The sequence below is a fragment of the Halichoeres trimaculatus genome, unplaced genomic scaffold, assembly GCF_033239565.1.
Source record: "Halichoeres trimaculatus isolate MK-OKI-2021-1 unplaced genomic scaffold, fHalTri1.1 fHalTri1_scaffold_19, whole genome shotgun sequence".
In the NCBI taxonomy this organism is placed as follows: Eukaryota; Metazoa; Chordata; class Actinopteri; order Labriformes; family Labridae; genus Halichoeres; species Halichoeres trimaculatus.
The window spans coordinates 6,241,726-6,263,545 of record NW_027437197.1 but is presented as its reverse complement, the minus strand read 5'-3'; the positions used below and the strand labels follow the sequence as shown (position 1 = coordinate 6,263,545).

At 40.8% G+C, this 21,820-nt stretch overlaps 3 protein-coding genes across 5 annotated transcripts in view; 2 read left to right on the top strand and 1 right to left on the bottom strand.

Annotated features, from left to right (window-relative positions):
- The window catches only part of itgav (integrin, alpha V), a 30,219-nt gene extending 26,009 nt beyond the window's left edge, over positions 1 to 4,210 (top strand). The window contains exon 32 of the mRNA XM_074694488.1: positions 36 to 4,210. Coding sequence (XP_074550589.1) covers positions 36 to 128 — 93 coding nt within the window. The 3' untranslated portion in view covers positions 129 to 4,210. The remainder of the gene's footprint in view (positions 1 to 35) is intronic.
- Positions 4,211 to 4,330: 120 nt separating this feature from the next.
- LOC141808507 (alpha-aspartyl dipeptidase) lies at positions 4,331 to 8,010 on the bottom strand. Of its 3 annotated transcripts, none has more exons than XM_074695144.1 (9): positions 7,994 to 8,010; positions 7,586 to 7,793; positions 6,981 to 7,069; positions 6,568 to 6,642; positions 6,292 to 6,371; positions 6,043 to 6,216; positions 4,857 to 4,916; positions 4,592 to 4,674; positions 4,331 to 4,485 (listed from the first exon to the last, which is right to left on the bottom strand). In XM_074695144.1, the coding sequence occupies exons 2-9, from the start codon at positions 7,678 to 7,680 to the stop codon at positions 4,425 to 4,427; spliced, it is 717 nt and encodes a 238-aa protein (XP_074551245.1). In that variant the 5' UTR covers positions 7,681 to 7,793; positions 7,994 to 8,010; the 3' UTR covers positions 4,331 to 4,424. The 3 variants fall into 3 exon arrangements, with proteins under 3 accessions (XP_074551245.1, XP_074551244.1, XP_074551243.1); XM_074695143.1 differs by having other exon boundaries at positions 7,884 to 7,997; XM_074695142.1 differs by having other exon boundaries at positions 7,586 to 8,002.
- Positions 8,011 to 8,575: 565 nt separating this feature from the next.
- Positions 8,576 to 21,575, top strand: tgfbr2l (transforming growth factor beta receptor-like). Its single transcript, XM_074694896.1, has 8 exons — positions 8,576 to 8,777; positions 15,170 to 15,326; positions 17,444 to 17,655; positions 17,760 to 18,502; positions 18,620 to 18,757; positions 18,844 to 18,985; positions 20,907 to 21,034; positions 21,118 to 21,575. The coding sequence occupies exons 1-8, from the start codon at positions 8,723 to 8,725 to the stop codon at positions 21,463 to 21,465; spliced, it is 1,923 nt and encodes a 640-aa protein (XP_074550997.1). The 5' UTR covers positions 8,576 to 8,722; the 3' UTR covers positions 21,466 to 21,575.
- The last annotated feature ends 245 nt before the right edge of the window (positions 21,576 to 21,820 follow it).

Below are 21,820 nucleotides of genomic sequence, written 5' to 3'. Positions count from 1 at the left end.
GTGATTAAACCCTCTCCATCTTTTCTCCTCCTCAGCTTGGTTTCTTTAAGCGAGTGCGCCCCCCGCAGGATGACAGCACAGAGAAGGAGCAGCTGCAGCCAGAGGAGAACGGAAACACTGACGCCTAGAGGAGCGCCCTCTACTGCTTGTACAGAACAATTCAGGGTAACGTGATGAGAGGATTTCACTGTATTCACTGTAGAATGGGAGATAAAGGTACAGGTGTAAAGTTTTATGAGGTTTATTTTCTATTAGCTGTTTTATGTTTGTGCCAAAAGAAGAAAGTCCACCTGATTAAACATCACACACGACGGGAAATTGTCCCCAAAACGTCAAGCTACTCGTCAAGGAGTTTTAAAGCCTGATGGGTAATTTGCACATTTATTCCTGAACCCAAAATAATTGAAACGCTTGATGCTAAAAGTCCAGGACATGTGATGATCTGAGGAACATTTCACAGGCACGTTTTTTTAGTAACAGTGTCATAAAAAAGTGCGTCAAGCATTGAACTTTAAAAGACCACAAAGCTAACTTCATTTAGCTGTTAAAAAAAAAATCTTCCCAGCTTGGAACGAAAAACACCTGAAACAATCAAAATCCCAATATGACTTACAAAAAAGAGAAGAAACAAAAAGAAATCTGTCAATTGATTTCACTAAAGCACAAGTAACTTATTTATAATCTGCAATAAAATCAAAGCTTTGCTAGCCAGCTAAGCTAACAAACTCTTTTCTCTTTAAAATGTTTTAAAACAAGTCTACCAGCAATGTTGTAATGTGTATTTTGAAATTTCAGCAATAAGTGAAAATCAAAGCGTCTGATTGGTTCAGGTGTTCGTTATTAAATAAGGTGGTCAAATTTGTGTTGATCTGAGATGACCAGAGTGTTGCAGTAATATATTTACCCTGATATATTCTGTTTTTTTCTGTTTGAGTGTGTTGGGGAAGCTTTGGGACGTGTTTTTGAGGTCCGATTTTTTTTGTTTTTTCTCGACTTTAATTATTCTTTTAAAAAATGGTCCGGCGCATTTCGTTTTGTTAGAATTCGTCAAAGAAAGTTGATTATTTTTTTTGTTAAGAAAAACATTTGTTTGAATGATGGTTTGTTTGGAAAGTCAATAGTTGATTGAGCAAGTGAACATTTGCTAAGCCCCTCCTCTTTTTGGTGATGTCAAATCAAACTGCTGTGAGGAGCGATTACAGCTGCAGCGATAACGACGGTTGGTACGATCCAAGATGTAGCATTGGCTAGCTGAACTGATCGTACAAAGGGGGAGGGGCTTAGTGAACAGTCAGTTCTGACTTTCCCGCCCTGCACTGAGGCTCACTCCACGTATTTATGATCTGTTGAATATTAAAACTCCTCCTCACAGGTGAAGCTGTCTGAAGATGGCGGCTGTTTTGATGTTTGTATGAGCGAGAGTGTGAATTTATTAAAAAAGAAAAAAAACTGTTGCTATGAATTTACCCATATTGGGTCTGCAGCACGGTTTAATAATGTTTAAGGTTGATGATAATTTTAAAATATATTAATCCTAACAAGAATTAACTTCACAGCACATTTTAGGTTAGCACATGTAGGACGCGGTCACGCTGGCAAACCGTGCCGTGTTTAAGCAGCTTCGGAGAGGTGGGCTTCGGCACGGCTTACTTCATGCACGAGCACAGGCACGCAGGCAGCGCGTGCGATCTATGACATATGATCACCGCGAGCGCATATCTCGACTATCGCTTTAAACAAAGCGGGGTGTTGAAGGGCTGTGTCGGGCCCAAACGACTTACCATAAGTCAAAAAGTCCCTAAAATTGCAGCAGTGCTCTCTGTGTCTCATTATGCTGACTCTGATGAGATCGCGCTTCATGTAAACAGACGCTTCACGATGACGTAGGCAGGCCATGCGCGCGTGTGATACCCGCTAAGCTCTGGTTCATACAGGGGTAGTGTATGGCAAGCCCTTTTAACATTTAATAGCTAGTCTGGATATGTAACACAGATATCCGCAATTTAATTCTTCCTAGTCAAATTGAACATTTCAGATATCCACAATGACATTATTCCTATCCACAATTGTAATTTTCAGTTATACACAACTTAATTCTTCCTAGGACAAATCACGCCCCTCTCCCTATTCATGTGTGTGGGGTTTCTCATTACAGATATCTTAAATCCAATTATGGATAGCAACAATGTGAGATGTGGATATCTGCAACTAAATTATGACTATCCATAAATCTAGTTGCAGATATCTACAATTGCATTCTGGCTAGTCACAATTCCAAATCAAGATATCTTCAACCTCCTTCCATTAAAGACATGTATAATAGCATTTATAGATATCTTTAATTACATTTTGACTAGTCAAAATGCCGTTATAGATATCTTGAACTGGACTTACGCCTAGTCAGAATGAAATTGTAAATATCTGCAACTAGATTTATGGATAGCCATAATTTAGTTGCAGATATCTATAATCAAGTTACAGATATCTTTAAATTAATTTCGGTTAGAGATATCTCAAATTCGAGATATCTCAAATTTTTATTTTGACTTGTCAAAATGTAATTACAGATATCTTGAAACAGAGTTTCGACTAGGGGAATTGATGTTGATTGATGTTCTGTAATGATGACAAAAGTTATGACAGGTATAGGAGGAGGGGCTTGCTGCAGTGAACATAGCTCTTGTTCCCCACAAAGTCCCTGATTATAAATTCGTTCTATTTCATGGCATTTTCTAAATATCTTGTCCATGACCGCAATGGCCATTTCCTCTGCTAAGAAAACTGTTAAAATGATTTTTTTCTCTTCTCTCCTCCAGTTTATTTGGATCAGTATCCAATAGGAAGTTTCGCATGTCCAGCGTCATGAACACATTTCTGACAGTCAAAATCACATTTAAGATATCTTTAACTGTAATTCTGGATAGTCAAAACTGAATTAGAGATATCTGCAAGTGACATATAGGATGCGTGATGAGGCGAAGAGCAGCTTTCGGGGAGTCATTGCAGATATCTGTAACTCAGTTTTGACTAGTGGAAACTGAGTTACAGATATCTCTGTCATTGTGACTAGTCAAAACTGAATTATAGATATCTCCGGAGAGTCAAATGTAGCTATTAAATGTTAAAAGGGCTTGCCATAGGTAGTGTGACTGCTGGCTGTGCTCTCCAGCTCTCAAGCACGACACGGTTTGGATGGCCAGTGTGACCGTGACCTTAGTATTATTTCTTAGAATTGAATCTGTCATCTCTGTTATATCCTACACGACCACCAGGTGTCACTGTTTGCATTTATTTTGTCAGTACATCCTCGATTTCGCTCCTAAACAATTGGCAAAGGAATCTCAAGCCAAAATAAGCAATGAAAAAGATTTAACTCGAAGAAGCACAGTGTTCCTCAAAGTAATTTATAAATTAAACAAATTAAAAAAGATTTTTAAAAATTTATTGATTAGAATATTGTAGAAAAAAAAGTTATTTTTGTGATAAACGACTTAAAAAGAAATATTTGATATTTTATGACAGTTGTTTTCTCTGATTTGTCGGCTGAACTCACAGATTAAACAGAGAAATGTTTGATTATTATTCTAATGAGTCTAAAGAAGATCAAACTTTCTTCTAACAGACTGAGCTTTTTCAGGATATTCAAGTTTTATTTAGTCACATGAATGGAGGAGCTGTGTTTAATGAACTGGAGGAGTCCTCGTCGAGTGAATCCAGAGTGTTCACTGCACTGTTTTAACTCCTGGTAAAGATTTTCTGAGGACTCATCTTCGTTTACAGCAGAACACTTCGATATTTTTCTCCTTCAGCAGGACCGACAGAAAAAATCTTTCAACTCAGTCTTTTTGTAAATTTCACCGCAAACATTTGGAACCATTTTTATCTTTGTGCAACTTTTAATTAAAGAAAAAAGTGACTAAGAATCTCTGGGGAAATCAATAACTCTTTTAAAGTGGTATCTAAAACCTTCCCGACTGAGGCGACTGATCTAATGTCAGCCCTGCTGTCTGTCGTTCCTTTGTAGTTGTTTTTTTTTCAGGGTTTTATTTGTTTTATATTTAACACCACTGTCTGAATGTCTCTTTCTTTCTGTCTCGAACAAAAACATTTCTGATGTATGTATTCTTTCACCCGGTGAGTAAGATTTAACTGTTTCCTAAAGCGATGAATTCACTGTTGAGCTGGAATAAACTGATTTCTTCACATTTTATCACAGTTTGGCTTTTCTTTCAGAGCTACCACCACAAGTTCAAAAGAAGGATTGTTCTAGTAGAGACAGTTTATCACTTCACGTTTAGACTCCAACAAACATCTTTGGGACCCTGGGGACTTTCTTTAAAAACATTTATTCAGTTTGGATCAGCGTAAACATCTTAGATGGAGTGAAACACAGGCTGTTATTTTTTCTGCTTTGCTCTGATTGGTCAATGTGTCAGCAGGAAGCTGAGGTCACTTCCTGGTTCGTACTCCACTGTTGCCTTTCCCCTGAAACACAGAAAAAAAAAACACTTGATGGAGCAGCTGGTGGTATAGAGGTGCTGCGTTAGAGGTCTGTTGTCTTCTGTCTACGTGTGATTTCACATGTATGTACCTGGTGAAGAGTCTTGCTCTGGTGGTTCCCAGCAGTGTGGCTTTATTTCCCTCCACCAGCAGCATGGAGCCCTCCCTCAGACCCTGAAACACACAGAGTGACCATCAATCTCCTGGAAAAACTGGTCAAGACTGAAAAGTTAGAGTGAAGAGGATGATTCATCAAATTCATGCTTGCTTGTCGGTTTCTAAACTGGAGATTTGAACTTGAGAGTGATGAATGGGGTACAATCTGATTAAGAAAGGGATATAAAGACTGTTCTCACCAGAACGCTCGGGGTATCAGGTTCTTCGTGGAACTGAGTGATTCTTTGCTCCCTGGTCTCCTGAACAACAGGAACAAAAACAGCATCAAAGCATTAGCAGTAGGTTTACATGAAGTAAAGAAAAAACTAGACAAGAACGACAGCTTCCAATCATTGTTAAAAGTGACGTAAAACTCTGTTTTTGACTTATGATAATAATAATTAGAAGAAGAAGAAGAACTGTATTTGTACTTTTTAAAAACAGAGGTTTACAAAGTTCTTTGACAGCCGGAACATAAAAACAAACGCGAGCTTCAAACTTGAAACAAAAGATGACCAAGACCAAGATAAAAGCTAAAAATATTAATCAACAAGAAAAAGAAAATAAAAGGCAATAAAAGGGGTTGGGAGCAGAGAACAGGACGGCAGGTTTAAAGAGACAATGTTGAGAGTGTTAATAGAATAGTAAAACAATAAAATAATAAAATAATAACTAATGAAAAAGACACTTCTCAGAAAGAAGCAGCCCAATAATATCTTTATATCTCCACAGCTTATGGAAGTGAGAAACATTTCTACGAGGAGTTTTTATGTTTTGAAGTTTGACCACAGCCCCATGAGAATGAATGGGGAGACAGAGTTTTTGACCTATACTGCAGCCAGTCACCAGGGGGAGCAGTGACAATCAATGCATCTTTATTTTGTGGACTGGTAATTTACGCTTCTGAACCCAGGAGCAACAAGAGGTTAAGAAGAGAAAATCCCCATAACCCAAGTTCTCATAGAAATCCCAAAGACTCCCTCATGTTGTCGTCAGACAGCTGATGCTATGTTACTCATGCCTCCATTAGGTCTGGTAAAAACCTCAAACATATCTGAACCTCAGGACAACTCAGTCTGCTGACTCTGCTCTCCTTTCTGTAAATCTCAGCAGTTTCATCACTTCCTCAGACGACAGCAGAGGAACATCCAGACTTCACGAGGATTGAAATCTGAGACATTCAGGCTGATTCCACAGGTTTAAGAATCAACCAGAGTGAGCTAATCTATCTTATCACCCAGAAGAACAAAGGCTTTACAGTTTAACTGCACCCTAATCTAAGGATCTGCTTTATAACCTCTGACTGATACCAGTTTGAGCGTCTCCAGCTCTGGAACGTTACTCTGTGTACGTTATAAAGTTGTGAGCTGTTGATCTGAGACTGACCCCCATGTGGCGGCTGTTAGGGTCGGGGTCCAGGTAGTGCGGGTTGATGTTGAAGGGGACGAGGCCGATTGCGGAGAAGGAAGGGGGGTAGACGATGGGCATGTCATTGGTGGTGTTGATGCTGATGGTCGCTACATTGGTGCCAGCACTTGAGCCCATGTAGGGGACGCCATCCTGCAGGAGGAAGTACACACATTAATGAACGCTAAAGCCAGTGGTTAATTAACAAATCTCGAATTATCAGCTCACCTCCAGCACCCTCCGCCTGATTTCTGCCACCACCTTGTTGTCGTAAAGACTCTTCAACAACCGGAAAGTGTTTCCTCCTCCTGAAGAGCAAAAACACTGAGATAAAACTTCAGTTTGCATCCAGGACTAATTTCACCAGCAGATTAAAACAGAGGAAAAGCTGGGGAGGAAGAACAACAAATAGACAGTGGTAGGATAGATGCTCAGGGAAGAGGACGAGCTGATCATGTGAAGGATTCAAACCATCAACCTCATCCTCTCTGCTGCGTGGCTCACCTATAAAAATGGCCTCTGCCTTCCTGACGGCATCAACAGGGTCTGAGGCCTCATGGATACCATCCACCTCGTAACCTGCGAAGAAGAACGCTCAGAACATTAGATCAGAAAACACGGAGCAGGTCTTCTGAAAATAATGTTTGATTGGTCACTTTAGGGTCATTAAACTCAATCTGCAGGTTGAGTTTGTCCTTTGAATTAACTCAAAAAGTCATTGTCTATAACCTGCAAATTCAAATATGCATTAAAATTGGTCCAGATGTTTTTCTGAGATAATTTACTGATACGAAATAAAGATCACAAAGATAAAGATGAGAAACGTTTCAATTGTACACAAAACCCATCAATAAAAACAACAATAAAGAGCAAAAAAACACAGAGTACATGTAGTAAATCTTCAAAATTGCTGTTACCCAGAGTCTTAAACTTGTCCCTGGCTGTCTTGGTGTAACCTTCTCTGTCATGGAGAGCGTACGGGACAAACAAGACTCTCTTCACATCTCTAAAAACACACAAAGTGTCAATTAAAGGCCACACACAAACACATATTATTATGCCTCTCAGATTGAAGATCATTATCCTAAGTATATATCATGAGCAAAGTCACAAACAGACGGATAGGTAGTTTAAATTTATCTGTCTTAGAAAAAAAAAGAGTGTTAATTTAGTGACAATTCAGAATTTCAAACAACTCCACAACAGGACTTCACCCAGTAAAAATTTAGTAATTATAATAATAACGAATTAAAATAAAGACTTTGAGTTTTTAAAGATATGCCGAATTTAAGAGAAATATTTTATGTAAAATATGTAACAGAAACCTTTTCATATAACTTCATGTGTAGGCTGACTTACACAGAAATGTTGAATTACAGTGTTTTTAAAGGGGATTCAGTGCTAACGTCGTACTAAGAGTAACTCTGACGTGGTTCCCGGGCTAGCACTGACGTCTTGATACACGCAGCAGCGTTTCACCAACTTTTTCAGAAGTTTTTAAGTTACTTTCAACTAAACTTACTTTCCAAAGAAGTCTGAGATGTTGGTCTGACAGTGGGCCAGGTACCCGCTGCCGTGCAGGGTGGAGTTGGACACCAGCAGGAGTCTCCTCTTCATCTCTGGACGTAGACTCTGACTCAGACCAGAAACAGAAGAAAACTTCCTGCAGAGTCCAGAGGTCCGGGTCCACAGTCCGGCTGTGATCCCGCTGACTTCAGCTCTCCGGCGAGCTGTAAACCGGTTATAAACACAGCTGAGATAAGGCGAATAACATCGTTTAAACTAAATTTATGTTAATTAAAAAAAAATCAAATACAGACAGACACAAATAGTAGATTAAACGCCAAACTTCATGCTAATATGTGCAGTTTCAGTGTAAATATGGCCCGAAATACACTTTATTCCATATTAAGTCACGCGTGTTCCTCACCGGAACATCAACACACTGACTTCCGGTGATGCCTTTACAAAGTAAAAGCATCATTACGGCAACTTATTTTATCGCACTTACGAATTTATTTCTAAAAAAGTGAATCTCCTAAGTAATTTAACACTTAAAATAGTTTTTTTGGAGATAAAGTATATTTCTATTATAATTATCCCTTTATCTACCCCATTAAAAAAAAGATAAGTTCTTTTTTTTTTTTTTTTTTTTTTTTTTCAATTTGGCTTGGCTTAAGCGCTAAATTTAACTCTAAACTTTTTTTTCTTTTTTTTTTTCTTTTTTTTTTGCATTTACAAAATGATTAGGCTTTTACAACCTATCCCTTTTGTGAATTAGATTAAATTTCAAAATGTCAATGAGAACGATCTTTTTAAATGTGTGTTCAAGTGTTTGTTGGTTTTTGGTGAACGATCGGTGTTTTTATCTGACTCGGGGTATTAATAACTTGAATCAGATAATAACGCCTCCTTATTATTTTCTGCTGTATTTGTACTTTTACAGTATCATAAGTTCTCCCCAGAGTCAGCAGCAGACTGCGTGTGACACATGTGGAGACAGAGAGGAGCGAGGGGCGGGGCTTAACCACATCTGGATGAAAAACATCTGGACCCTCTCTCCCTCTCTCTCTGATACCGGAGACCCACAGACGGACCGAGCAACTGACGGACTAACCGAGCTCCCGTGTGTTCCTCCGGCTGACCTCCCCCCCTGCTGATGATGTCTCGGTTCCGGACGTTTTGGACCGGGATCCTGGTCCTCTTCACAGCCGGTGAGTGCAGCTGTTCTCCGGGTGTTTTCTGACTTTTTCTCGGAGGTGATTGTGGAGCTTTTTAAATGGGGGATGGCTGGAGGAGGGGGTTTGTTTTGGAAAATCTGCTCTCATAGAAGAAGTAATCTGATCCTTTGTGGAATAAAAAGAAAGAGGACAACTCTTTAAAAGTGCTTCAGTCACGTTCAGGTTCATATCCTGCTCAGTAAGAAGCCTGGTGGTGTTCTCAGCTTTTTGTGGTTAAAGTAAAAAGAGATAAAGAAAATTAGAGTAAAAGCAAATATGTATCATAAGCTTCTTGGATTCCTTTATTAAAGTAATAATACACAATGAAATCACTTAAAGTCCTCCGTATAATCTGCAATAGGTTCACAGTAAATGTATGATCGTAGGGGAGACTGGGTGCAACAGTGACACACTTAATTTCTCTCATGCCCTGTAATGTATAAACTTAGATTTTGTCTGTCTTTGGTCTGTTGGTTGGAAATGAACAGAAACAACTTTGATACATTTTTCTTGCTCTCTATTCCTCCTCTGATAATTTGGTGAATTCAACGCTGCAGAGAGGCTCATTGGTCAAAATAGCTGTCAGGTGTGGTGTTATTTCCCCTTTTAAAGCATCTAACAACTAATTCAGACTATGCTTTATAGAAAAATAAAACTGTGGTACAACTAAGTATGACAAAAACTGACTAGGATGACAGAAACCACCTATGATTACCAATTATCTGACCTGGGTTTGAATTTTGACGTTTGACCCATGCCCCGTGTGTTGTCATGGAGGAAAAGTGAACACACGGACCTGATGATGATGCTAGATGAAAAAACTGTTGTTTTTGTTTCATGCACTCTGTGTACAGGTTTAAAATAAAACTCTTGGAGTGAAAACCAAACTCAGCATCTGATTTGGACTTTACCCTGACCAACTCCCTCCAGTTGAAGTTCAGCACCAAGGCTCTTTATTTAGACTCTGTTCTGGGTTAGAGTTTAAAATCTAAGTTGATTTTGTTTTCCCTTGGGATAAAAACTTCTGTCTCTCGGGTGAAAGAGGAAGTGTATCTGGGAGGGAGTTCTGCAAAGCCACGATTAGCATCGCGCAACCGGAGAAATCATATCTACTCATTTCTGCTGCAGCTAGCACTCAGCTGTTCATGAGTCTGAGCACGATCAATATGGCCACCAGATGTCTGAGAATAGAGATGACTACAGCAGAGATGTTTTAGTGAAAGCTGCTGAGAATGTAGTCTATGGATCTGATATTGCAGTTAAAAAAACAAGATTATAACCAGATCAAACAAAGGGTACCTGAAACTCCATCAACCAGTGAGCTCGGATTCACACAACACGAAGGGATGGAAACAAGCAGCCGTTCTTGTTTTCTTTGGATGGTTCTCTGGAAATTCTGGTGAATTTTGCTCCACATATGGAAGACAATCACCAACTTTCACAGAAACATCTCGTCCTACTTTTTCTAAGTAGTCTAAAGTGTTGCTTAGTGTGATGACTTGTGAAAACTGGAAGTCAAGGGTGCTGTCAAATATCTGGTCTAACACCTTTCCTCTTGTAACCATCAGAAATACCACAATAATGGCCAGTCTTGTTGCTTACTGTCTCTTGCAGATCAACTTTAATGTGGTTCACAGACAGCTTAAAATTTATGTGGTCCAAATGTTCATGATCCCCTCAGGATGAGTTACTAAAACTCTGGTGATCATGTGAATTTCCCTCGAGCACCATCACCAGGTCAACGATTAAAAAAGGAATTCTTCTTTAGGCTGTTTGGCCTTATTTACAGAGACAGGGAATACATGGGGTGCCTATTCCGCTTTTTTTTACTTTGTTGACACAGTTTATTATTTTTTTTAAACTAATTTTTTGCTATTTTTTTCTAAAATTTTAACCACACCGTACCTACGCCCACCTACACGAAGCTGTTCAGTTAGGTTCATCTCGGCACGGCCTGCATTTTATGGCGTTTCCACTGATTGATCGCAAAATAACTGAGACGAGCCGTCCCACTTTTTGGCACCCTTACATAGACTAAACCGATCTGGTCTTGGAAGGTGGAGCTACAACACTGCAGACCGTTGATTGGTCGAAGGAATCGCCATTTTCTGTGCGACAGCGGCTGTATTTCTCCTGGCGACACACAGTCTCCTCTGAAACAAAGCCTGATTTCACTTTGTATCAAAGAGCCACATGAAAATCACAGAGAGGACAAAATGCTGGATGTCTTCCATCGTTGCTCTTTGTTTACTGTGTCGCATTTTTCTTCTTTGTTGGATTTGTTAGCAGGGTAAACTGTGTCGCGCTGCAAAGGCTTCATGCTATTATTTAACAGATGTAGCTTTTGGCGCCGCCTACCACAAGGGGGCACAGTTTGTTTTGGAAACGCAAACGGGATCAGGCTTAACTGTAACAAACTGTACCAGACCGTACTGAACTTAACTGAACTGCTTGGTGGAAACAGGGCTTAAGTCTGTGGTGCACAAACATCAGTGACTACAGGCTTGCAAATGACTTTTATAAAGGTCTATTGTAGCGTTACCGAAGCCAATTGTTCCCTTTATTTTTATTTTTTTGTTCAATAAATACAAATCGAGCAAGAGTAATGTGGGTGTGTTACAGGTGTGTTATGACAGAGTACCTGTACCACAGAACTTCTAAAACTCATAAAAGTATTATTTTATTTCAAACAACTTTTCAGTACACATGATTTTGTACTCATTAAAGAGAGTCATAATTTGTCATAATATTCCGATAAGTTTGCTATTTTTACTGTTAATGATAAATTCTTATCATGGTGTTTTGAGTGAAACATGAGCGCCCTCTGCTGGGATCTTTGCCGACATATGGGATGCACCCCATGTTGTGTTGATATGTTTTCAGCTCTGCTAAAACGTCTTGAAATAAGTGATACTTCTCTGTAAAGGTTACCTCCTAATTACACTTTGTCAGCTTTGAAGCTAGCTTTATCTTAGTAGGTCACTTTTGAATTGCATAAAAGCAACTGAGATACGAGTCTTCCTGTGTGTGTGGTTTTGACGTGGATCCAGTTGCTTTTTGCTTCTTAAAGGCTGCATCACTACAGCTTTCCACCGGCCACATTAAGCTCAGTTAAATAAAAAACAAAGGATCTGTCTCTACGGATTCTAAGGTTTGTTTGTTTGATGTTTCTTTAAATCTGTTTGTTCATTTATTTTTGATAGCACAGCTGGTGTGAGTGTGAGTGTGTGTGTGTGCTGTTTAGTGTAAGTGAAGAGTGATTTTAACTGAAGTTAAACTCAATGAATGAAAAGAGTGTGTGGCTAAAAAGACATCCATTATCTCACATCCAACAAAGAGCGAGTGTATCTGAAACACACTCACACACGCCCACACACACTCGCGCACATGTTGGCCTCTTGGTTCTGTCTTAAGACACTGGAGAAGAGAGCGACTGGCACTGAGAGGAAGTTCAATGTGTGGTTATGTGTGCATACAGTATGTGTGTGTGAGTGTTTCATTTGTGCTAATGAGGACAGAGAGGTGACGTGTTGGTGGCCTTATGACCCCGACACACACACATACACACACACACACACTCACACACAGATGCTGCAGGGTTCTATTCATCACACAGCTGAGGATGTGCTTCAGTTAATCTAATAAATATCTTTCTGTCACTCTCTAACAGTGATTTATTTTTATGTGAATGATGAAAACCTATTCTACGATTTAGGGAATTTCTTTCTGCTCTCATTTGGAAACTTAAAGGTTCTATATTCTGCTCCTTTCCTGCAGTTTAATATGGATCATTGATGTCTTCATGAAATGGTAGTAACATGTTTTGGTCCAAAAAGCCAATAAATCAAGCACAGCAGCATTGTTTCCAGGCTCTCATAGCCCCTCTGTTCAGAACGCTCTGATTTAGTGGGCGTGACCTTCATATGTAAATGAGCCACCGCTGATACCGCCCCGCTCTTCCACGTCACTGAGAGCGGCGCCACGAGCTCTGAGTGCACAATGTTTAGGAAACAGCGAAGCTCCTCAACTGTAGCACTACAGGCTAACCGCGGCTAAAGTTAGCATCCTGAAGCTAACACAGAGACAGGGGGGACACTGAGGAAAAGCTCTTACATCTGCTCCACAGCACACAGCATTTAAAATACTCACATTTCCAGGGTCCCAGGTTTGTTGGTGGATGGTTGGTAATGCGCCTGGATTCAGGACCAGTTTATTCGCTAGCCCTCAGTTGGACTGTCCAAAGTTGGAAAAGCAGTCGGCCGTGAAGTGACTAGCACACACATGCACAGTTTTACTGAGTGTAGCTGGAACATTTCCTTGATAAATGAACTCTAGACACTTAGTCTTGTCTTCTTCTGAGATGGGAAGCTTGTGCATGGAACTACGTGGCTGTTTACAGCTAAAAACAGAGCAGTGATGGCTCTTCAACTTGGGCATTCTCCTCCTGCTGCTGGAAAGGGGAGTGGGCGGGAAGAAGGTTGGGGGGTATCTGCTCCAGTGGACCAATCAGGTCAGACTTGCTCCTGATTGGTCAAAAAAGGGAATCGCTGACGTCGGCAAATCCCCAAAATCCCAAACAGCTTGTTTTAGGTCAGGATTTTACATTCACAGGCACTACTAAGTACAGGCTTTGTCATTAAATATCACATTTTGTGGGCTGGGAGGAAAGCCAAAGACCCACAAATTTCACTAAAAGACTCAATAAAGTGATTTTTGCATAATTTGGGACCTTTAAAGCTCCTCCACACAGAGTCTGTGTCTGAGGGATTATCTTCAGGTTTGCTGTTGAAGTAAAGTAAGAACAATCTTCTGTTCATGCTTTGAAAATAGGTCAGAGTGAGCGCGCTCTCTCTCGTTGCTTTAAAACAACACTGAAATCGAAGCCTGTGTTCAAACAGGACTTTATATAAACAAGATCATCTGTGACCAGGATCAGTTTCCTTTGTTTCCATTCTGAATCAGAGCGTTTCAGGAGTGAAGTATCAGCGCTCAAACACCCACACACACTCTAACCTACCGCACTGCTGCACAACAACACACCTCTGTCATTACACACATCACTGTTATTCTCCCTGACGTCCAGAATAAGAGTTTACAACAAATCCTGATATCATGATGTGTGTGTGTGAGTGTGTGTGTGTGTGTGTGTGTGTGTGTGTGTGTGTGTGTGTGTGTGTGTGTGTGTGTGTGTGTGTGTGTGTGTGTGAGTGTGTGTGTGTAAAGTTGTAGCTCTGATATGAGGCCCTTCTTGGAGTGCTTAGATTTCCCATGAGCCTTTGAGGGTGGAGCACTGGATGCTAACTTGGCACTGAACATGGTTCACTTCTGGCTTTAATTTATTTCTGGAGACACACACACACACACACACACACACACACACACACACAAGCACACGAAGAGTTGCACACTCACTGACAGCCACTCAGAAAAACATACACTACTGTCACACAAACACACACTCTCTCTCACACACACACACTGAGGGTAATTAAATCGAGCGCCTTGCTTCTGCAGCTCTCTCACTTTTCTCTTTGTCTGCTCTATTTGGAAGAAACATCTGGAATAACTTCAGCGCTGAGCGTGTGTGGTTACGTGTGTGTGTATATGTGTGTGTGTGTGTGTGTGTTAAGTTAATGAAGTGTTGTGAGTTTGTGTGTACAGTCCTGTGTATAAATTTAATGTAATTATGATGCAATTGGAGAATTTGTGTGTGTGTGTGTGTGTGTGTGTGTGTGTGTGTGTGTGTGTGTGTGTGTGTGTGTGTGTGTGTGTGTGTGTGTGTGTGTGTGTGTGTGTGTGTGTGTGTTGTTTTGGTATATCTGACATTTCTGTGTCATCTGGGTCTGATCACTGCTGTTGTTGTGATGTGGTGCAGCAGAGAATGAGCACACACACACACACACACACACACACACACACACACACACACACACACACACACACACACACACACACACACACACACACACACACACACATATATATATGTCCACCCAAACACACATTGAATTGAAAAATCGCACAAGAATAAAGATGGAGTTTTTTAGGGTTTAAGGGTCTAACTTCAGATTTCCAGAAGCTTCTAGCTAACATGTTATTTAAGCTAAGTATGGTTAAAGAGACGCACCCAGATCCTGGTCTATAGTAATCCCACTTAGGCAGATCAGAGCAGAGCAAAGGTGGATGATTGAGCAGGCCACACATCTCCCATCTCCTCCACTCGGGGTTTTTTGAAGATTATTTTAAATGAATAAAATTTCAAGGAAAAGAAAACATTAGAAACAAATTTCCAACGGTCACTGCTGGCCCTGTGTCAAACTGTCATATTCAAAGATAATGTTCCTTCCATTTTTATTTCTTCATTCTGAACTCTTCTTTTGTTCCAGGTCTTCCTGTTGTCGTCCACTCTCTCAGCCACATGAGCTACAACCTGTGTATGTGGTGTGAGTCGTCCAGCCCGGTGTGTAAAGACAGCGTCTGCACCAGTAACTGCACCCTGTCGTCCTTCTGCACCCTCACAGAGGAGATCTGCATCGCTATATGGTATGTGGAAAACATAATATTACAGAAAAAGGAGGAAAAAAATGAATAAATAATAATAAAAAAGAATGATTGAATAAATGAAAAAAAAAATGAATAAAATAAAAAAAATTTAATCTAATAATTCATAATCACAATACAATCAGTCTGTTATATTTCTCTGTTTATTATCTTACTCTCTACTCTAATCACCTTTTATTGCCTTTTGAACATTGAAACAATAAAATGGCAAAAGAAGCACATACATTAATGGGACCTAGGAACCAGTCTCTAAAAACATAATATAACAGAAAAAGGAGGAAAAAATAATAGTAATAATGAAAAAGAATGATTAAATTGATGAAAAAATAAATAAAATTAATAAAATAAAAATGTTTAAATACAGTAATTCATTACATAATACAATCAGCCTGTTATATTTCTTCATTTATTATCTTACTTTATAATTCACTTTTTTATTGCTTTTTGAACACTGAAACAATAAAATGACAAAAAAAAAGCACATACATTAATTGGACCAAGGAACTAGTCTCTAAAAACATAATATTACACAAAAAGGAGGAACTAAAATAAAATAAGTAATTAAAAAAAGGAATGTTTGAATAAATAAAAAAATAAAAAAATAAAATGAAATGAAAATAAATAAATAGATTAGTGATAAAAATAAATGAATAAATAAATAATAAAATAATATAGAGAAAATAAATGAAAATAAATAAATAAATTAATCATAAATAAAATAATAAATTATTAAAAGATAAATAAATGAATAAAATGATAAATTAATTAATTGATTCATTAATTTATACAATAATTAATGATTAAAAATTAATAAATAAGATGTAAATAAATAAATACAAATCTAAAAAATACATATACACCACATGTCCAGGGTCTATTTTCCCTAAATAATTTATAATGAAATAAATTACAATAAAATGATTCATTAACACAATACAATCAGCTTGTTATATATCTCCATTTATCATCTTATTTTAGACAGTTTTTATGTCTTTGTGCTAAATTCAGTCATGGCTGGAAGCAGCCATTATTTTAATATCTGAGGAACGCACAGAGGAGAAGCTCATCATTTGTGCCCATGGGCTCAAAAATGAACAAATTTGACTTTTTATGGTCAGAGATCAAAGCTTGTGTTATTTTTCACTCACATCACTATGTCGATTCATGATGATAGAAAATCTCTCCTTTAGTGGTTTAATGTCTGTTTCTCTCCTGTTTGATGTAACTTTGGATAATTTAGTCCAATCAAGAGGCAGTAATTCTGGTTCAGGCTCTTGGTGAAAGCTTCTCATGACCTGCAGCAGTTTGACTTTTTATTTGACCTGAGGTTTTTATTCATCTGCTGCTGTCATTGAGATTTAGAGCCTCACCCTCTCTGTCTTCTTCATGTAGAAGGAGAAGAAATAAAAGCAGCATGTCCCGCAGCCTTTAGTGTCCCACAGAAATGCTGAAATCTCAACGTGCACTCAGACACGCTCATTGTTTTCCTTCTGGACCCACTGAGCCAGCAGAGTCCACCACAGCACAGCTAAGCTGCTTCAATATGTTGTCGATCAGCACTGTGAAACATCCTGGAGTCATCGCTCTCGACTCGCTACTGTTGCAGAAAAAACATGTGACAGCAATTTTTCATTCTTGATTTCAAAGCCTCACAGCGTTGTTTCATGCTGAAGAGAGCGCGCCGACCCTCTGAGGCTTCAAAGCTGTCAGAGCGTTCACAGGCTCAGCTGGCATCGCTTTCTTCAGGGTCTGAAAGTTTCTGCTGAGCTGTGCTTTTGTTTGGATAGCAGAGCGATGCTGGGATCCCCCTCGCTGCTCCCCTCTCATTTCCTGTTCATGTCGGCCTGCCAGCCCCTCCCAGATAGCTGCAGGAAACCAGTGATAAGAAGAAAGAAGAGAGGAAAACACTGGTTAATTCTGTCTGCAGGCTCAGATTCAGACACGTATCACTTGTATTTGCTGCTCTCTTGAATTTTATTTGTCTTGAAAAGTTGTTTTCCCAACAGACGAATCCAAAAGTAAAGCAATTTCTTGACTGTTTTAAAAAAAACTGAAAACATAACTCAAACTCATCCAATCAAATGATTTTCCTCTTTTAGGAGAAAGACTAACGACACAATGACGGTTAACACCATGTGTCACCACCCGTCCCTGCCATTAGAGGGCGTGGACCCTGCACTGCTGCTGAACTTCACCTCCAAAGAGTGTCACATGGTCCCGCAGCCCGCCGAAGACGGCACCATGATGGTTTGTGGCTGCCAAGGAGACCACGAGTGCAACGACAAACTCATCTTCGGCAAGGGAGCCAACGGTAAGATGGATGGATGAGTCACAAACGAAGGATGCTGTTGGATAAATCCTTTGGTTTTTAAAGACACTGATGTCAGCCGATGTCATTTGTCTCTGTTCCTGCAGGATTCTCCAAGCTGCAGAGTAAAGACGTGATCCCCGTGGTGTTGGTGAGTTTGGTGCCTCCCATCCTGGTCGCCATGGTCGCCACAGCCGCCTTCTACTTCTACCGCACACGTCGCCCTGACAAACCCAACCCTTCTGCACGCCCCGACTGGCCCACCAAACGCACCCAAGACCTCTACCAGGCTTTTGACCGGCCATGTGGAGGTCTCAGGATTCAAGGTGACGGTGTAGGAGGCGTGATGAATCCTGGGACTGAGTTGGAGGAGTCTAACTGCAAAATGCCGAACGACAACATCGGTGACGGGACAGCTTGGCAGGGCCAGATGGTTGAACCACTGCCCATCAAGCTGGAGGCTTTGGTGGGGAAGGGGCGCTTCGCAGAGGTGTGGAGAGGGTGTCTACTGGAAGGCGAGAAGGGAGGAGTCAGCAGTTATGAAACGGTGGCGGTGAAGGTGTTTCCATCTGTGGAGTACGCCTCCTGGAGAAACGAGTGCTCCATCTACTCAGACCCCAAGCTGGAGCATGAGAATGTGGTGCGATTCTTTGCAGCTGAGGAGCGAGGCCCGTCTGGCCACGCCCTGAGGAAGTACTGGTTGGTTTTGGCCTTTCACAGCTTGGGGAACCTGCAGGACTATCTCACCGCAAACATCCTGACCTGGGAGGAGCTCATTGCCATGGCCGGCAGCATTGCAAGAGGATTAGCTCATCTTCACAGTGACACGACTCCCAGCGGGGTTCCTAAGGTGCGCTCAGTGTTCAAACTTTTACGCTAACTAAATTAATTAAGCAGGATTTACAGTTCAGCTCATCTACTGTGAGACTGTGAGAGGACAGGCTGATGTGTTGCTTTGTTTTTTCAGACTCCAGTTGCTCATCGGGACCTGAAGAGTAGTAACATTGTGGTAAAGAGCAGGGAGGAGTGCGCTCTGTGCGACTTTGGTTTGGCGCTAAGATTGGACCTCTCCCTGACTGCCGATGACTACGCCAACAGTGGACAGGTAAACTGCCTTTGTTTGAAAAACATCGTAACGTTTCTTAGATGTTTCAGTCTTTTAATTGGACTCTATGATGTCGTCTTATCCAGGTGGGAACAGCTCGCTACATGGCTCCAGAGGTCCTTGAGTCCAGGGTGAACCTGGAAGACCTTGAAGCCTTTAAACAGATCGATGTTTACTCCATGGCACTGGTCCTCTGGGAGATGGCGTCCCGCTGCCAGGCCATTGGTGGTAAGAGCCTTTCCAAGGTTTCCAGAAGCCTACAGTAGGAAAAATCAATCTGCTCCGACTCCAAAGAGAAGATTTGGCTTTAAGGAATGGGTTTATTGGTGAAGGGAACAAAATATTTTACTGCCTCTTGAGGGAAACATCCGGCTCTTTGGCTGCTGAGAGCTGCTGTCGAAAAGTGCTCTCTGGAAATAATGAAATGAGGGATGTGTTGGAGGCCATGGCAGTAAAGGTTTCGCCTTAAAAGGAAGCAGGAGGGCACAGATAGTTTAGTGGTTTAGGTCGCTCCCTGTGAGGTTCGCCCTCAAGCAGGTGGCCTGGGTTTTAATCTGACCTGTGACCTGTTTCCTGCCTACTCTTGTCTTGTTTCTGCTCAATCCACTGTCCTCTCCTATCCGGTTAAAGGCATGAAGCCCCAAAAAATTGCTCCAAAACAAAGCAGGAAGCAGTTAACCAGATGATGCTATGATGCCGTTCAACTAAGGATTTCTTCTTCAAGTTTCTCATCGCACAATCTCTTTATTTCCAAAGATGCAATTCAAACAAAATTTCTACCAGACATTGGTATTAACTCAAATAATCCACACATGAAAAGAAATCACAACGTTCAGGTCCATAAATAATGACGATGTGAAATTAAGTACGATAACACAGGAAAAAAGTATTGAACAGGCTAACTGAGACTCATCTAATACTTAATACCTAAGTCAGGTGATCGACTAGGCCATTCTAGCAGATTGATTTTCTTTTTTCGAAACCATTTGAGAGTCAACTTTGCCGTGTGCTTTGGATGGTTGTCCTGCTGGAAGGTCCAGCCACGTCTCATCTTCATCATCCTGGTGGATGGCAGCAGATTCATATCAAGAATTTCCCCATACATGGCTCCATTCATTGCTCCGTCAGTTATATGAAGTTTGCCAACACCATGAGATGAGAAACAACCCCATGCCATGATGCTTCCACCTCCAAACTTCACTGTTGGTGTAGTGTTTTTTGGCTGATGTGCAGTGACATTTCTCCTCCAAACATGGTTTGTAGTATGACAGCCCAAAAGTTCAGTTTTGGTCTCATCTGACCAGACAACATTCTCCCAGTATTCTACAGGCTTGTCAAGATGCTGTTTAGCAAACTTTAAACCAGCTTCAACATACCTTTTCTTGAGGAATGGAGTCTTGCGGGCTGAGCGTCCATAGAGGCCATGGCGGTGGAGTGCATTGCCTATTGTTTTCTCTGTAACAATTGTACCTGCTGCCTCCAAGTCTTTCTGGAGCACTTTCAGGGTGGTCCTTGGCTCGTTGAGTACTCTTCTGACTATCTTTCTGACTCCCTGGTCAGAAATCTTCAAGGAGCTCCTGTGCGTGGCCTGTTGATGGTAAGGTGGTGCTTCTTCCACTTGTGAATAATGGCCCCAACGGTGCTGACTGGAATACTCAGGTGCTTTGATATAAGTCTGTAACCAGTTCCATTCTGATGCTGAGCAACAATCAGGTTGTGAATGTCTTCAGAGAGCTCTTTGCCTTTACCCATCATGAGGTGTGTGGTATTTAACTGCTTGGTGAAAAAACACCTTTTTTATAGGACCATCAATTTGCTCTAGCCCAGCTGATGTTGGTTTGTACTAATTGGAAGTTCAAGTAATAATTACTGATAGATTTCAGGTGGTATGGTGCATTTCCTTGCCAAAGTATACAGCCTTTCCATGGTGTGTTCAATACTTTTTTCCTGTGTTATCGTACTTAATTCCACATAATCATTATTTATGGACCTGAACGTTGTGATTTCTTTTCATGTGTGGATTATTTGAGTTAATACCAATGTCTGGTAGAAATTTTGTTTGAATTGCATCTTTGGAAATAAATGTGATGAGAAAAAAGTTGACACATTTAATACTTATTTTCCCCACTGTATGTGTGTTTTGGTGCAGAGGTGAAGAGCTACGAGCCAGCGTTTGGCTCCAAAGTCTGTGAGCAGCCCTGTGTGGACAGTATGAGAGACTTGGTGCTGAGGGACCGAGGCCGGCCGGACATCCCCTTAGCGTGGACAGAACACCAGGTCAGACAGGGAAAGAAGAGTCTCATGTCTCTGATATCCTCAAGTATCTTCTGATGCCTAAACTCCAGATTTCTCTCTTACAGGGGATGAATGTCTTCTGCTCCACCATCACAGAGTGCTGGGATCACGACCCGGAGGCCAGACTGACGGCTCACTGTGTGGTGGAGCGATTCAACGTCCTACAGCAGGAGGAGAAGGAGGAGGAGGGAGGAGTGCAGGTGGGTGAAGAGGAGGAACATCTGAGGTTAGAAGCTCACACGGAAGGAAGTGAGGAGAAGGAAAAGGACTCGGGAACATTGGACAGCAATCAGAGTCCTGCTGCTTCATCTCCTTCAACGTCGTCCTCCTTTCAGAGTCATCTGCGAGACTCACGAAGAGAAGGTACCGAGGTATCCCATGAGTCCTTTCTGCACACTGGTTCTGTGGTGTAAACTGTAGATCTCATCACACCACATTTTGAGCCTTTCTTCATGCTGTTGCTGGTTGTGTTTACACTGACTGTGTAATCCCAACCAGACCAGAAAACAGGAAAAACCAAAAGTGACTTGAATAAAGTGCCTGAAATAAAGATTCCACGTTGGTCAGACGTGGTGGAAAAACAGAAATATTGTCGTTCTGCAGGCGGAGATAAGCATTTCACTTTTTGATGTTTGAAAATTTCCAGTTGTTGGAGCTGGTCTCCTTTATTTTTTTTAATTGCTACTGCTTTTAGTCATTTCTATAACCTACTTTTCTGAATAAACTGAACAGAGAGCTTTTTCCATCCCGTGAAGTGTGCTCCTCTGA

Excerpts from the sequence above, each read along its gene's own strand:
- LOC141808507 (XM_074695144.1), bottom strand. The coding sequence starts at position 7,680 with ATGAAGAGGAGACTCCTGCTGGTGTCCAACTCCACCCTGCACGGCAGC. Across the intron at positions 6,372-6,567 it reads GGCAGAGGCCATTTTTATAG|GAGGAGGAAACACTTTCCGG; the intron begins GTGAGCCACGCA and ends TTTGCTCTTCAG. Across the intron at positions 4,917-6,042 it reads CTAACAGCCGCCACATGGGG|GAGACCAGGGAGCAAAGAAT; the intron begins GTCAGTCTCAGA and ends CCTGTTGTTCAG.
- tgfbr2l (XM_074694896.1), top strand. The coding sequence starts at position 8,723 with ATGATGTCTCGGTTCCGGACGTTTTGGACCGGGATCCTGGTCCTCTTC. Across the intron at positions 15,327-17,443 it reads GAGATCTGCATCGCTATATG|GAGAAAGACTAACGACACAA; the intron begins GTATGTGGAAAA and ends TTCCTCTTTTAG. Across the intron at positions 18,503-18,619 it reads CTCCCAGCGGGGTTCCTAAG|ACTCCAGTTGCTCATCGGGA; the intron begins GTGCGCTCAGTG and ends TTGTTTTTTCAG.